We start from the raw sequence: 17,611 nt of genomic DNA on the forward strand, positions 1-17,611 counted from the left end.
GCATATCAGCAAGAAAAAATTTCGCAAAGGTTTGAGACTGCGTCTCAAGTTCACTGCAAGTCACTAAGCACTCTCATTCTCAAGCACTGGATGAATATTGGTATTCACGTATTGTGGTCTACACTTCTTTTTCCATCTCCAACCTTACCCCTATGACAGGTAAGTGGATCTTACCTCCACAGCAATTCTTTTACATTTACATTTTCATAATATGTATGAATATATTTTTTACACATGATCCAATTTTGTTGAAATCTAGCCTATATAGAGCGCCCACCCCCCCCCCCCCCCCCGGTTACAATGAACTTACCCATGAAAGTCCCATAAAAATTTGTCTAGTACTTCTGGAGATTAGCATGTTCAAAGGCAACCAGAAAGTTTTGCAAATTTATTCCTAGTACAGATATATAAATAATATGCATCAAAATACTTGTGAGGGGCTTGTCCATTATTTAACATACATTAACTGAACAGTTTTAATTTTTATAATGAAAAATGCATTAAATGTGTAAAAGTGTGTTTAAATATGGCACGAACAAAAACATAAATACTTTTGCATTAAAGGAGACCACTCACCAAAAACAGAAGTGTTGAGTTGTCGATAGGCACACGCAAAAGAAAGAAAACTTGCTAGCTTTCAAAGTTATTCTTTGATGCACTAGAGTAAACCAACACACACACACACACACACACACACACACACACACACACACACACATACACACGAGACTATGCCCCCCCCCCCCCCCCCCTCATGGTGCCAACAGATCAATCTGCTACCACAACCTTTGTTTGAATTCACATTCTTTAGTTTAATCAACTAACACACAAATTATCACCTTTCAACCTAATCTAGACCTCAGGCTATCCTGCATATCAATCTGTCACAATTATCAAGATTTCATGGGAGTAAGATGTCCCAAATCATATTCTAGTCATTTTTATAGAGAAACCTTAAATTGTATATTATAATCTGTGTGAGTAAACACCCACAATTAATGATGGATTACATAAGTGAGGAAAAACATTAGATATTATACAGCCACAATTTTTTATTGTTTTGGAAATAATATCCACACAATATGAACTTTAACCTTTTCGAGTCATGATTACCTTCTTTATTTCAGATGGGGATGTGAGATTAACTTTTATTTTACTAAGTGGGATGTGAATTTTTCCTTTGGTATATCGTTTCGATTTCTTTTCTGAACTATTTGTGCCCATTCTCTCATCTACCTGCTAAACATTACCATCTTTATTCACGTAGGAATAATCTAATAATAATAATATACAAATTGTCAAGGTAACAAAACAAAATCAGTAAAAATATACTACACACAGGACATATAACATTTTATACGAGGACAGGACAGGAGGCTGGCAGTGCCCCTGATCCAGGCATTTGCCTTAGTGATTTAGGAAAATCGGAATCAGGATGGTCAGACCGAGTAACTCCATTCTCCAGAGTATGATGACAGCATCTTAACAACTGTACTTCCCCATTTCGGCTGATCCCTATTGTCCAATGTTCCTTGATTCACAAACAATTTGTTTCAGGCAACTTATAATATAAAAAACAATTCTGTTCTTCACCACCAAAAACAAGAAGGGCACCCACTGGAGACTCCTGGACTGTGCACAATAACAGTTTTCCCATTTTCTTTAACAAAAATAATATCATTTTCTATTGCGTCATTTCCTATCTCTCTCTTTTAACAATATCCCTTGCCAGTTTTACTTTATTGTCTGATCTGTTGATTACAGGCAAAATGTTTACATTCCTAGATTTTTAAAAATGTGCAATATTGTCTACAAAAGGAAAGTGTTTATTCGTTCTAGATGTTTAGTATGCGCCTTTTTCATTGTGAAGAGACTTTGATACCTGTGGTATTCCGTGGTTTTATTGGCGACTTTCCAGTATTACACATAATTAGCTCTTCAGGAAAACTATTTTCAGAAATGGATTAAAACTAATTAAGAAATCTATTGAATTTAGGGTTAGCATTAGGCAAATTCGACAAGTTTTAAGCTTACTTCAGTTGTTTTGCCATTAGCAAAGCTTCATTTTTTTTCTCTGTGTGGTTACGATATTAAGAACATGAACTATCAATATATTTACCACAGAATAGGTCCAAGTTTAACTTCCCGTGGTTGTATGGATGCATTATTTATAGGGTTGAGCAACTCTGGTATGGGGTTTATGACTGATGGTGAGTGGCTTACTAAACCTACCAAACAGATTCGCCCAATAAATTTCCGTGAATACCACCACATATCAATAAAATTTTACTACCGTCTGACTGGCAGAAGAATAAACTATCAAAATTTTTCATGAAAATTTTCCACGTATACAGTTGAGACTTGTCCACTGTAACAATTACAGTTATTACATTTCCCAATATTAATTCACAAGCCATTTTTCTGTATCCTGATCTATGCATAACTTAGTTAAATTTTTTCTCTATACATTTGTATTTCCGCATATTCCATTTTTATGACTGTGACAACAACTACTTAAATTAAGATTTTGCGAAACTGGTGACTGAAAAAAACCGTAAGGCAAATTATAGCTTTTATACAGTTAATTCACAGACGCTGTATCAAAACTACACGAGTTTACTCATAGACAATAGCAGTTACAGTAGTAGTTTTTTTTAATTTTTTTAACGGAAGCTGCTAGCACATCACTGCATAATTTTGGAATGAGTTTTATAAGGACGTCTGTTTTAATTACTCTACAGCACTTCTGCAATACAATTGTTAAGTTACGCGTAAGTACCTAAATGAATATTAATTCATACAAAAAAATACACAACTAACTACGCGTAACATACAGAAAACTAGTACACTGAGTTTTCAAGAATTTACCGACAATAACAATGAAAAATAGATAGTAATGTCAGTGTTGATATTTGAAGTTTCGTAGTGATGAAAACAGCTGAGCGTTGGAAATGTGTTCATACGTACACAATTAGTTGTGTCCACAGATTGCCTGAAAATGACGACAGTCTTTACACTTTTATGTAATCGATTTCACTTCTGTAATGAATATAACCTCACCCCATCACTAATTCGTTAGCCTTCACCTGAACACCCCACCACTGCCAGGTCCGAATGATCACAACAATCACTGGTAAGTCATAATAAACAACTCAGATCTAAGAGGAACTTGATTACAAACATCTCGGGACTGTCCAAAGAGGTTAGAATATTATGATCTGTGCTATCATAATACTTAAACTATACTTTTTTTTTCTAAAACAGGTACAAGCAGTTTTTGTTTAATGTCGAAACCCCAGTTGTATTTGTTTTCTCAACAAAATTTGTTTCATATATTGTTACTTCGCTTCTCTACAGCAGGTCAGCTGGAAGCAACTACAATTACTCTTCAGCCACTGGACAAGAATCACCTGCCAAGATTCAAATCTGTAGTAGGTGCTACGGGAGATATTTCTTCCCGAAACCACTTCCTACACTGATTATAAAAATGAACTTTGTATGAGAGTAATGAGAGCATGGAACTACTCTGCCTGTTACCTTGGCTACGGTTTGTTTACACAATATGACACCGGTAAGCTGGCTGGACCGGTTAAAGAAAGCGGAGAAAATAGGTGTGATTGCGGATGGTACGTTAATATTCTTGTAAATAAACTATTATTTAATATACTCTGCATTACTATGAAAAGCGAATGATATCAGTACTCTCCCGTGGGATTAATCTAGGCCTACTAATTTTAAAATTTTTGTATTTCCGGATTTGTATGGATTATCTCACCTATTATTCTTAACAAAACCGGTAGATTATTGCTGCGTAGTGCAAAGTGAAACCTGTTGACTTCAGTAGATTTAGGAACATGGTAATTAATGTTCTTGTTCTCATTTACTGAAGAAGTAGAATTTTTTGCAAAGATTATCTACTATGTACGACATTTTATATTATCAAAAAGGGCGTGTTAATAACAAGTTGTTGATTTACAAGTTCAATTTTTTTTGTAGTTAGTCGTTTCTAGACATGTTATTTGCGTTGTAGGACGTTGTGCGGGTGTATGAATTTCAGTGACCTTTATTGTGTGACAGTCGTTGTGGTCGATCTTGTCAGTCAATTGAGAGACATAAAGTGATCTCTTGGCACTAATATTATATCACATTGTAACCGTTTGATATATCTGGCTACACTTCTCAGTTGATCTTCATAGCCATTCATCACATGAATTGTTACAGTTAGCATCGCGCAACAGAAAAATCTGCTAACACTGGGATGCAACGTTTCATGAGACCAAGTGCTGCACAACAGCTCGATCACAATTATCAAAAATAATATAACCAATTTGTTATGCCAATAATTTTTCAGCGCAATGTGTTCACATAGAAATAAAAAGAAAAGAAACTCTTCCTCTTTTCGTTCGTATTTTAATGTATGGATTTGTGATTTAAACATGAATTTTTAAGTGAACATTGACAGGCAATATAATAACTTGAATTCGCAGCTCATATATATATATATATATATATATATATATATATATATATATATATATATATATATATATATATATATATATATATATATATATATAAGACATAAAAAGTATTTAAGAAAATACCCAACAGAACATCATCACTGTTTTGTATTTTTGATGCATATTTTGTGTCGCTCTTTGCTGCTTTCAATAATCCTTAATTGTCCCCCCCCCCCCCCCTCGTTTTTTAGAAAATTCAAACATTCGTCACAACTTTCAGAAAAGTTTACTTCTATTTGAAGGTTTCATTTAATTAAGAGCATGAATATCTAATTTCTTTCTCGGGCCACTGGTTCTTTGTCATATTTAAGAGTCTTTCAGCCAATGAGTTACTTGTAGGAAATGAAAATATTGTGATACAAGCCTAAGCAACTGGAAATTAAAGGTATCAAATATGGTCTGTTCCTTAACGAAATCTGTACAAATCTGGCCTTCTGCTGTACTTTTATGACTTGATGTTCAGGAAATCACAACCTTCATTGAAATAACTGTTTTTCATCCAGGTTGAGATTCATTTTGTTGGTAACCTTAAAAATATGTTGCTTGTTGGTAGACAGTTAGAAACTGTCTCCTTCGGTATAAAGTGTTCAAATAACATACAGCACTGCAGCCAGTTGACATCTTCAACAACTGCTGATATTTTGACAGGTGCACACACTGACATTTTCAAGGCACAAATACAGTGAAACAATGCTGTGCAAGGTAACTTCAGTCTCTAGCCTCATTGTGTATTAAAATTGCTAAAGACAAGCCATGTCTATGAACAACTGCTTAATCACCTTGCAAAACTTTGTAGCCACTATAGGACTCCTCATCACATTAAGTTGTAGGGCTTTTATGTTTTAGAGTATCTGATGTATAGGAATACTTTGGTCCCGTCCCTGCTGTAGACTCTCACCAGACGTATGTATATTTCCTGGAGATCCAACTGCTATCCTCTGCTTATGCAATAGATTACACTGTTCCAGAACTTTCGCTGGTAGGTTCTTCGCAGGGAAGATCATGAGATCCATTATTGGGAAACTGGTGATCTCCCCTTAGATAAATCGGTTTGGCTTGTTTGTTTCAGAAGATTTGAAAGACGACAGCTTCTTCAGTCCTATGACTATTTCGTGAAACTTTTGTCACAGTTATCACAGTGTTTACTGTTGGCTCCATTGTTGTCATTTGATGCTGGTGTTTTTGTTTTACTTGTACTGTGTTTTACAGAGTATTCCCTAGTAATGTTTTGTCGTAGGTCTAGTGTGAAAGCTTGCCTTAGCTTAGCTTATACTTGAGTCACTGGTGATGGTGGCAATATATAATGATCACCTGCAAGCTTTAAACTTTCTGGCAAATTAATATTTTGTGCTGGACTGGGACTTGAAACTGGGAATTTGGCCTTACGTGGACAAGTGCTCCACAAACTGAGCTACTGGAGCACGATTTACGAACCTGCTGTACAAAGATTGACACTCCTGGATGAAAGGACATTGTAGAAATGTGACTTACCCACAGCCTGGAGAACTGTTTTCAGAATGAATTGTCTCTTTGCAGCAGAATGTTTGCTGATAACGAAACTTCCTGGCAGATTAAAACTATGTGCCAGATCGGGCCATGAATTTAGGACCTTTGCTTTTCATTCGCATATGTTCTACCAACTGAGCTACCCAAGCATAACATACGACCATCCTCACAACTTCAAACCTGTGAGGAGAACTTCTATGGCATTTATAAGGTGGAAGATGAGACACTGATGGAAGTAAAGCTGTGAAGATGGTTTGTGAGTCTTGCTCAGGTAGCTCAGTTGGTAGAGCACTTACCTGGGAAAGGCAAAGCTCCCACTTTCGAGTCCCAGTCTGGCACACAGTTTTAATCTGCCAGGAAGTTTCATGTCAGTGCACAGTCTGCTGCAGAGTGAACATGTGTTCTGGAAACTCACAAACTTGATCTCAGTTCACCATGAACAATGGGTGATACTTCTTTGATAATACCCGCCACTCATGCTGTCAAATTGCCAGATTATCAGTGAAACATCGGTCAGACAAAGAATTCAAAATGAGTCTGCACTGAGCGAGGTGGCGCAGTGGTTAACACACTGGACTCGCATTCGGGAGGACGACGGTTCACACACTGGTCCGGCCATTCTAATTTATGTTTTCTGTGATTTCCCTAAATTGCTTTAGACAAATGCTGGGATGGTTCCTTTGAAAGGGCACAGTCGACTTCCTTCCCTGCATGCAGTATTCCACATGTATCAAGATGAAATTCAAATTGCTCATTGCTCATATGACCAGGTGTCCCTGTTCATAGCAACTGCTTGGACACTTTAGGTGATATAATTCATGCCTATCACTTGTGATGAGCTCGAACCACAGAAAATATGCTTTGTGGACTTGTATATTGGTATTTTGAAAAATACCCTCTATCGTGTGCACTCATAATGTGTTAATACTTTCAGATGGTAGTGTTGCCTGATTTCAAAATAGGTACATACTCATCAGCATGGATTACACTATTACATAATTAGAGTAGCATTTCTTTGCCACATGACATGGTAAAGATGCTGTATGTGTTATTAGGAGACATTGTAAGAAGGATAGTGTGGAATTGATTTACATCCTGAAAAGCCAGAAATACTCTTTCCCAATGTTGTTTTTTTAACTGTATACAAACTGTACACATATATTTAAAAAAAAATATCTAAATGAAAGTGTAGCTGTGATTGAAGAGTTTATCCTACTACTGAATTACAAATCTCCATCAATTTATTTCTAGAGAAATAGGCAGACTCATGATAGGTAGTACTGGAACCCACTGTAAATCTTGATGGTAAGATTGCAGCAGATTTTCTAACAAAAAATCAGTTTATTTGTAGAATGAGGTAAGTCTTCTCCAGTTATTGGGAAAATATGCATACTGTTCCAGTCATATGTGGCACAAATAGAGGTCCCTCAGGGGTTCGCCACATTTTGGCAGGTTTGTGCTTGGCTACCATGTGTCCCCAGCCTTTGCAGCATTTTTCCCCTTCTGTGCTGCATGTCTATCCTCTTGCTATTCTTTTTCCCCTCCCTTGGGGAGGGTGTTATTGGGACTTTTCTGCGTTCTGTTGCTGACGTGCGAACCGTCTCACCTTTGTTTTTCACTACCCTTTCCTTTCTTTGTTTCCCTTCTCCTCTCTTTCCTCTGCTTCAGAACTTGAGGATCCTCTTTTTTTCTTCTTCCCCCCTGTGTGCTCCTAAAGACCAGCCCATGTGTCTGACGTTTAACAGGTGACTGGGTAACATGTAATTTCCAGCCCCGGGTTGACAGATATGGTTGGCACGTTCCCCCTGGTACAAGCCAGGTCCAGGGAGGGGTGATTGCCTGAGCTGTAACCTTCCCAAATTGCTGAGTGGTCCCTCTGACAGGTGTTCGCGAGGTTTGACCAGAGGAGTGAACAATCACCTAAGGTGAGTGCACCCCCTTATGAAGGAGGCCCCCAGTTGGAAGTAACCTGCCATCGGAGACACAGGCAGTCATGGGGAATTTCCTCATCATGAGTCAATCATCTTCCCACTCAGCGTCCACAAAACATAAACGCAATGAGGCTAATGATTCAAAGACCCTTCCCACTGCACCATGGTTCCTCATGGTCTCACGTACTGAAGGCGGTCTGTCCTTCGCCACGGTAAATCTGTTTATTCAGAAAGGTGTTGATGCAATTGCTATCCATGTGAAGTCGTGCTCTCATTTATGGAATGGTACTTTGTTTTTGGAGTCCACTTCTGATTCCCAAGCACAACAACTGCTTGTTTCATTGCTTCTGCATGGTTACTCTGTTCATGTCGAGGCCCATCGAGCTTTGAATTCTTCCCGTGGTCTAATTTACACCAAGCTGCTCGACTGTCTAACCAAAGCCGAAATACAATCTTACCTCTCTGATCAGGGTGTCATTGCCATTCATCGTGTAATGAAAAAGGTAGATTCCTCCTTAGTGCCCACCAGCACTCTCTTTCTCATCTTTGATAGATCAGTGCTTCCGTCCAAGCTCAAAGCAGGCTATGTAATTATCACTGTCCGTCGATAGGTTCCGAACTCAGTGCACTGCTACCAGTGTCATCATTTCAACAGCACTAGAATGTCTTGTCGACACCCAGCCAAATGTGTTACCTGTGGGAGGGATGTGCATGAGGGCGGTTGTCCACCTCCTCCCCGCTGTATTAACTGCAATGATGGCCATGCTGTCTCCTCTCAGGAGTGTTCAGTGTATCTTGATGAGTGGGCTGTTTAAGAGATATGGATAAAGAAATTGGTCCCTCATCCAGTTTGCTCACAAGTTACCTGCTAGTCGTGAACCCTGTGTTCTCCCATCTGGTACCTTTAGTTCTGTTCTTGTTACCCTTCGTTCCATGAAGGACATGGCCACGCAGACATGTGACCTCCAATTCAGCTCTGAGTTGCAAAGTCGCCTAGTGTCAAGATAGCATCACCATCGAGCTGTGCTGCAACAAGCTGTCAAACTCTCGCCTCAAGTGGCGGAACCACCAGCTACACAACCAGTAGGCTGGAATGGACAGAAGGAGTACTCCCATGAAGACTTCCTCCGTCCCTCCAGCCAAAAAACACCTGAATCTTCATCTAACCGGAAAGCCTTGAAGAAGTCCACCAAGGGCAAACGGTCTTCTCCTTTGCCACCTCGACGATCCTCTTCGATGGTACTGCATATGTCCCGCCATCATTCGCTGTCACCAGGGCAGACTTCCTTCAACTTATTGGGCATTTTTGCTACTTGGTGACTTTAATTCATATCATTCCCTTTGGGATTCTCCCAGGACTTGTCAGAGAGGTACCCTCTTGGCTGACCTTCTTAACCAACTTAACCTCTTCTGCCTTAACACTGGGGCACCCACTTTCCTTTCCAACTCCTCGCACACCTATTCCCATTTGGACCTATCCTTCTGCACTGCCTAGGTTGCCCATCATCTTGAGTTGTCCGTTCTTTCTGACTACTACTCGAGTGACCATTTCCTTTGTGCTGTCCGTTTACTGACTGCTACCCGATCCACATGCACACTCAAATGGTAGCTTACTATGGCTGACTGGCACCTTTACTCCTCCCTGGTGACCTTCGAAGAACAAGATTTCTCTAGTTGTTATGACCAGGTCAGATATCTCACAAACTTTATCCTTACTGCTAAAGAATGTTCCATCCCCCGCACTTCTTCTCTACCACATCGTGTCCCACTCCCTTGTTGGACTAAGGCATGCTGCGACATAATTCACACACGTAGATATGCTCTCTGCATTTTTAACCCACCACACTACACTGGCAAACTGCATAAATTATAAACAGATGCGTCCAAAATGTTGTTGCATTATTCGCGATAGCAAAAGAGGTAACTGGATTTCATTCACTAGTTCCTTAACAGTTCCACACCTTCCTCTGTCGTGTGGGCCAACCTCTTATGGCTCTTTGGAACCAAGATCTATTCCCCAATTTCCGGCCTGACAGTCACTGACGATGTCATTGTATATTCTATTGCTATCTCCAACACCTTGGACCGCCATTTTGTGTAAGTTTAGAGTTCTTCCCACTACCACCCTGCCTTCCTTCATCGGAAATGGGCAGAGGAGGCTCGAACGATTCGCTTCTCTTCTCCGCATTGTAAGTGCTGCAATGCCGCCTTTACTATGACAGAGCTAGATCATGCTCTCAGTTCATCCCGATCCTCTGCCCCATGGCCAGATGCCATCCACATTCAGATGTTGCAGCACCTTTCTCTTGTGGGCATACACTTTCTGCTTAACATATACAACCGCATCTGGGCTGAGGGCACATTTTCTGGATGCTTCATGAAGCCACTGTCATACCCATACCTAATCCTGCTAAGGACAAAACCCTTCTTTCCAGCTACCACCTTATCTCTCTTACCATCTGTGTTTGCAAGGTGATGGAACGATGCTCGACTGGTGTGGTGGCTCGAGTCTTGCCATTTGCTAATGAATGCACAGTGTGGATTTAGAGCGTGGTGTTGTGCAGTTGACCGTCTCATTACTTCGTCCACCTATGTCATGAATGGTTTTCTGTGGAAATCCCAGACTGTGGCCATGTTTTTCGATTTAGAGAAGGCCTACGACTCCTGCTGGAGAAGTTGTATCCTCCAAACTCTTTACGTGTGGGGCTTCCGTGGGCGCCTGCCCTGTTTTCTTTGGAAATTTTTACAAGACTGAGTTTTTGAGGTGTGTGTGAGTTGTGCCTTGTCAGACACCTTTTTCCAGGAATTGATATGCCTCTGGGTTATGTCCTGAGCTTAATACTCTTTGCTATCGCCAGCCAGACCTTAGTTTGTGGAGATGACAGTAGCCCCTTAGTGTCTGGAGATGAGAGTAGCCATGTGGTTGTGGGTTGGCTAGTGTGTGGGTTCTCTATATCTGATATATCTTAGTCCAATAGCTGAATATGTCTAGCATTCTTTTTCATTGTGCCTGTCTGTAACTTAATGCCTCCTCTATGTGGTTTGTAGAATCCTGTTTTATCCATATTGTTTTCTTTTCATTTTCTATAATCATTTCATTTATAACCTTGTTGTTTGCCAAAACGGCATTGTAGGCCTAATTTTCAGCACAATACAGAAATAACATATTTTGTGGCCCAGCTGGTCAATAAGTGTCATAGACATTAACTATGTAAGTAAACTAACGTAAATTAATGTCTGAGTATCACACCTTTGTATATGGAAATAGCCTCAAGCTGAATTTCATATGAACCATTGCATGATTTTGTCATTCACAAGAACTTTACACACAAACTCACTGAAGGTAACACATAAAGTGCTGAAACGTCTATGAGTGGAACAAAAATGGATAAACTTATTCTTCCATGAGGAGGAAAATCTCTTCAGTTTTCCTTTACAGTTATAGAAAGTATTACTGTATATAAGAACTACAAAATAAAACAATCATTTGTTGGTACAGATAGCAAATCTTGCATCTGGAATGAAGGCAGTCTCATAATTTGCACCCTCATACCCAGAGGTAATGATGATCTCTACTTTGGAATAGAATAGAGGGCTTTAAGCAAAGACATAAATGATTTTATGGTGATCAATGGTGGAGATTTAGTGACGTCCACTATCAGCTTACAAATTGTAGGACCTCCGTCAATATGTCCTATGTGTTCTACACAGAACACACATGACATGTGCACATGGTTTTAGGCAAGAGAAATCCCTCCATAGACTTAATAATTAATTACATGTCATATTCAGAGGGTGGAGTAGATGAACAATCACATTAATCACAGAGGAGAATATGCAGACAAGAAACAGAAAATGTTGTTGTGGTCTTCAATCCAGAGACTGGTTTGATGCTGCTCTCCATGCTAGTCTATCCTGTGCAGGCTTCTTCATCTCCCAGTACATACTGCAACCTACATCCTTCTGCACCTGTTTAGTGTATTCATCTCCTGGTTTCCCTCTACGATTTTTACCCTCCACACTGCCCTCCAATACTAAATTGGTGATCCCTTGATGCCTCAGAATATGCCCTACCAACCGATCCCTTCTTCTAGTCAAGTTCTGCCACAAATTTCTCTTCTCCCCAATTCTATTCAATACCTCCTCATCAGTTATGTGATCTACCCATCTAATGTTCAGCATTCTTCTGTAGCACCACATTTCGAAAGCTTCTATTCTCCTCTTCTCCAAACTATTTATCGTCCATGTTTCACTTCCATACATGGCTACACTCCATACGAATACTTTCAGAAACGACTTCCTAACACTTAAATCTATATTTGACGTCAACAAATTTCTCATCTTCAGAAACCCTTTCCTTGCCATTGCCAGTCTACATTTTATATCCTCTCTACTTTGACCATCATCAGTTATTTTGCTCCCCAAATAGCAAAACTCATTTACTACCTCAAGCGTCTCATTTCCTAATCTAATTCCCTCAGCATTACCCGATTTAATTCGACTACATTCCATTTATGGGTAGATCACATAACTAATGCCAGTTTTCTTTCTCCTGATAACAACGTCCTCATGAGTAGCCCCAAATGGGGGACTGTTTTACCTCCGGAATATTTTACCCAAGTGGACGCCATCATCATTTAACCATAAAGTAAAGCTGCATGCCCTCAGGATAAATTATGGCTGTAGTTCCCCCTTGCTTTCAGCGGTTCGCAGTACCATCTCAGCAAGGCTGTTTTGCTTAGTGTTACAAGGCCAGATCAGTCAATCATCCAGACTGTTGCTCCTGCAACTTCTGATAAAGCTGCCACTACCCCTCTTCAGGAATCTCACATTTGTCCGGCCTCTGAACAGATACCAGACTGTTTCATTGGCAGGATCCTAAGGAAATGAATTTCACAAATCATGTGTGTGAGTGATTCTCATGTTTTTCTCCTTGTTTAAAGGTTGTTAGAAAAAGATAGAACTGATACAAGTAGAAGCAGCTTATTTTGTCATAGATTTGTTTAGCAAGTGTGCGGATGTCATGGAATGATTAGACAAACTTCAGTGGCATAAGCTGCAGAAGAGAAATCAAGTAGTGGCACAGGGTACTCTCCACCAAGCACCGTTCGGTGGCTCGTGGATTGTCTATGCAGATGCAGATGTAGATGCATGAAGGAGAAGTTCACTGCTGTATTCCACAAATATAGTTTCCAGGAAGATTCAGGAAACATGTTTCTACTTCCTACATACATCTGATGAAATGACCACAATGAGAAAACAGAGTTCTGAGCTCATATAGAGGCTTACAGACAGTTGTTCTTCCTGCCCATCATTCATTAATGGAATAGGAAAGGGGAAAACAGCCTGTAAGGTCATTTGCAGAGTATACCTGCAGATGATAGCTTTGTGAATCTTTTAATCCAAACAGCTGTTTATTCATTTTCACTGTTTTCAGAATATGTTACTCCACTGTAGATAAACTGACTCCGATGAAGTTAGTTGTACAACTAACTTTACTATGTAAGTACTATCTGATTAGTGTCATATTATGAGATGGCCAATGGTACTGCTTGGAGGCAAAATATGTTAAGACAACTCTGTATGGCTTATGGGAACAAGATTTCTCATGTTTGTAGAACATTTGCCTCACAATCTTGGTCTTTTTTTTCCAAGCTCCACCCATCTACTCAGTTCAGCTCTTAGTTCGTGCTCTCAGCAGACATCAGGTAAAGACCATTTGGTGAACCTTTCTTTACCTGAGAAAGAAGGGGAAGAACTACCAGTGTTATAGGTATCAAACTGTGCAAGAAATTGGCTAAATGAATTATTGGTGGATGTGACAGCCAAAGGCACCTGCAATATTTGTAGTGTAGCACAGTATGGTGTCCTCATAAATCCATTGGCCATCCTGTAAAGTCAAAATATCACATTTCACTGCAAGGATAAATGGCTAGAAGTGGGAAATAAGAAACAGCGCACAGTGAAACCTTCTTAGTGGCTTAGTGACAGTCTATAGCTCCTTTCAGTCACTTCAGTAAGTAAAATATTGGTAAAGTAGTCCAAACAGGGTACCGCCCTTTGATGCGGGAATTCTTTTGCAGGAAAAAGGATGTGGCAGTGTGTGGCAGTTGTTGTTTATTTTCAGTGGAATGAACTTTATTAACTGATGAAAGGATAGTCCATCTTTCAGTTGGGAACTTATCCTTTATTTTTGGTGATAATATACAAAGAGCTAAGTGCATTCTAAAATTTTGTTGCATCTGACAATTAAGACTTAATCATAATTATCTTCAGAAATTTAGTTTTGACTAATATGTAACTTATTGAGAATATTATTTGCTTGTGTGCTGTTGTATGCTGCAGATCTGATTTACATATAAAAATTTAAATCTGAGTAATTAATATTACTTACCTTGGCGTAATATTGTGATAGATTCGAGACTGCTGTCAGTTTGAAAAAAAAAAAAGATGTTTTGTTGTATTACAAGTTTATTTTATTTATTTTTTAAATATTATGCAGGTTTATTTTTAAATGTCTGAACAAATTGCAAAGAGTTGCACTGTTATTACAGTTTGCTTCATAATATAAAGTTGTAAAAACAACCTCAAGTAGAAATGACCATTTATGAAATAGTTTTCAGTTAATAAACCTGAGGTATATTAGTCATTTTGTTCAGACAATAATATGGGATTCAGTAATTATTAAAAAATCATTTCACCTACACAGTATGTACCCGCTGAGGCCTTCTGGCAGTTCAAAGAACACCTGCATACAGTGTTTGTGTATGTTTCTTGAAATGTGAGATGACACTATGACAGCAGTAGCTTCCATTGGATGAATTATGTTGTGATCATATTACGCATGTGTAGCTCTTATCATCTGATTTTATTTTGCAGGTAAGCGTAAAATTCATTACAAACTGGAAGATGGCCTTGAAATGGTGGAAGAGTATAGTCTGGACACAAATGTTCTCGTAAGAAGGGCTTGGAGAGATAGAAGGAAACTATGTGGAAATCATCAGTGGGCAGTTGAAGTTGGTGATCCAGAACCCCAGACAAATAGTTTAGATGCTGTTGGGATCAAGGAAGATGTTAATTCAGTGAGTTTCATTATTACACTCTACCACTGTTCATAATCTTTCTGTTAATACAATTATTTTCTTAGAGAGCTAGAAAAAAATTTCTGGGAATGATCAAATGAAGTGGGGACCTAGAACCTAAGAAAAATACTTTAGATGCTATTGGGATAAAAGAATGAATAATTCAGTTAATTCCACTTGTCATAGTCTTACAGTGAATGCAACCATTTTCTTGGTCTTTCTGCTATAAAACTTATCTTACTGTATCATCATCTCACAGTTTTTATCAGCTCTTAGATCATTCCAAGTGTTCCTTTCTAATACATGGGTTTGCATAAAAGTAACTAATTTATTTTAGGAGAACAGGTGAGAGAGGAGTGAGGTAGAAAATAAAAAAATAAATAAAAAAGCAGGACTTTTGACATCACACAAATATTGAGCTGCTACCAAGTATAATGCTTTTTTTCAGTTACCTTGTTTGCATTTGGATACTTTTGTTGAGAACACTTGTTTTTCCCCCTTCACCTTCATTGTTGCACAACTGCTGTCAGGTACCTGTTAAGTAGGATAACTCTATGCTTTCCTCCAGGTGGCCCACAGCTCTTTTGTGGGTACTTGTGTGGTGCACATGAGTCCCTCAGCTATTGCAGCCTTTCTCCTTTTACAGGATGCTTTACCTGTCCCCTCCTTCTCCTTTCCTGTACTTATTTCCTTCCGTTTGCCCCTTCCTTGTCCTCTCTTGGTGTTCTTATTTATATCAGCTCAGTTGCCTTCTTGACTTCACTTCATCTTGTAGATTTCTCCTCTTCCTTGACTTTTCGTTTTTTGGTCTCTCTCAGGGGTTTGACCTCTCTATCTCTTTAAATTTGAAATCTGCAATGTGAGCCAGATGGGGAAGAACTCCCTGCCTAGCGTCTTTGGTGTGTGTTTGTTTCTCCCTCCTCTCCTCCTCCCTCTCCCCCTCCCCTCTCCCCCTCCCCTCTCCCCCTCCCCTCCCCTCCCCCTCCCCTCCCCCTCCCCTCCTCCTCCCCTCCCCTCCCCCTCCCCTCCCCTCCCCTTACCCTCCCCTTACCCTCCCTCCCCCTTCCTCCCCCTCCCTCACCTGCCATTGGAGACAACAGTAATCGTGGGGAATACTTCTGCAATGGTTTCCTCTACATTTACAATGTCTACTCACAAGCGAAAGTTGAATGAGTCTCAGCAGGGATAATTCTTCCATCAGTGTCACAGTTCCTTGTTGTTTCTCATTTGGACGAAGGTCAAGGCTTCTCCACTGTCAGCCCTTTCATCATTTAGAAGGGCAACTGCAGGTCTTGAAAGTCTTGTTCCCAATTGCGAAATGGCACCTTGTTGTTAGAAACAGTCAGTGCCCTCCAGGCACAAAAATTGCTGCGAACGTCACTGCTACACACCTCCCCTGTCTGGGTGGAAGTGCACCGCACTTTAAATTCATCATGCGGGGTGGTTTATACATGCTCCCACAACGGATTGTCCGACGAGGAAATTAAAAACTACCTGTCTGACCAGGGCATAATGGCTGTTCATTGAGTCATGAAAAGGGTTGACAGGGACTTGGTTCCAACTTGTACCATCTTCTTGACATTTGACAGAGCTCAACTTCCATTGATCATTAAAGTTGGCTATGAGACAATTTCAGTTCGCCCTTACAATCCAACCCTATGCGTTGCTATCGGTTCAGCGGTTCAGTCATACCAGCCAGTTGTGTTTCGATCCGGCAAAATGCGTTGCGTGTGGCAAGGGTGCCCATGAGGGTGCTTGTCCACCTCCATCCCCTCATTTCATCAACTGTATGAGTGACCATGCTGCTTCCTCTAGAGATTGCCCCATTTTCAAAGATGTACTTCTTATTCAGGAAATCAGAGTGAATGAAAAGGTGTCTACACTTTCTGCTCATAAGTTATTAACCAGTCGAAAGCCCACTGTGCCTCCGGCCAATAAATATAGCACTGTCCTTGTATCTCCCCGGCCTACTAAGGAGGCAGCCATGCAGACTTGTGATCTCACCTTTAGTGGCTCGGTTGTCAGACCAGACAGCGCAAAGATCGCCCGTTCAACCTCCCCACTGACACCTGCTCACTCTATGTCTCACCCTTTATCGGCTTCTGCTAAACCACAAGCCCCAAATTCAGACACCTGGACTTCCAAAAAAGTGCCTACTTGCGAAGATTTTTTATGTACCCCAACAACACAACCATCGATTCCACCCTCATCTCGACATCCTGTTTCCAAGAAGGCTCATAAGAAACCAAGTTCCTCCCCTTCTCCACCATGGCGTGTCTCATCTACAGCATCACCTGGCGGTAACCACCCTCGGCCGTCTTCTGTGTCACTAAGGTGCACTGCTGGCGGCCGATCAACCGGCCGATCGCTGGTGCCAGGAGCTGCCCCCGAACAACCTGTGGATCAGGATCTTCTGCCTTTGTCTGAGTGCCGTTCCACACTGTCGGCCGCCAGCTCTCAGCAGTCGTTGAGTTGAAAGCAACCGTGGTGAGATTCTTCCCTTTTCTGTCCACCATATGTCAATTATCCATTCGAATATCCGCGGCATTAGAGCCAATCGGGATGAATTGTC

General features: G+C 40.3%; 2 protein-coding genes across 6 annotated transcripts in view; one reads left to right on the forward strand and one right to left on the reverse strand.

Annotated features, from left to right (window-relative positions):
- The window catches only part of LOC126275794 (protein FRA10AC1 homolog), a 51,610-nt gene extending 48,460 nt beyond the window's left edge, over positions 1-3,150 (reverse strand). Inside the window, exon 1 of one of the 4 annotated variants that reach the window (XM_049977231.1) lies at positions 3,061-3,150. Coding sequence is in view for 1 of the 4 variants with exons in the window: in XM_049977228.1 (XP_049833185.1) it covers positions 2,120-2,165 (46 nt within the window). In the remaining 3 variants the exon portion in view is untranslated. The other 3 variants (XM_049977229.1, XM_049977230.1, XM_049977228.1) reach the window with 3 other exon arrangements.
- Positions 3,151-3,543: 393 nt separating this feature from the next.
- Positions 3,544-17,611, forward strand: part of LOC126275840 (protein DPCD) — a 40,865-nt gene continuing 26,797 nt past the window's right edge. Inside the window, exons 1-2 of one of the 2 annotated variants that reach the window (XM_049977232.1) lie at positions 3,544-3,626; positions 14,837-15,039. In XM_049977232.1, coding sequence (XP_049833189.1) covers positions 3,563-3,626; positions 14,837-15,039 — 267 coding nt within the window. In that variant the 5' untranslated portion in view covers positions 3,544-3,562. Of the gene's footprint in view, positions 3,627-4,019; positions 4,095-14,836; positions 15,040-17,611 lie in introns of those variants that run through there. The other variant, XM_049977233.1, reaches the window with a different exon arrangement.

The sequence above is a fragment of the Schistocerca gregaria genome, chromosome 1 (genome assembly GCF_023897955.1).
Source record: "Schistocerca gregaria isolate iqSchGreg1 chromosome 1, iqSchGreg1.2, whole genome shotgun sequence".
Taxonomy (NCBI): Eukaryota; Metazoa; Arthropoda; class Insecta; order Orthoptera; family Acrididae; genus Schistocerca; species Schistocerca gregaria.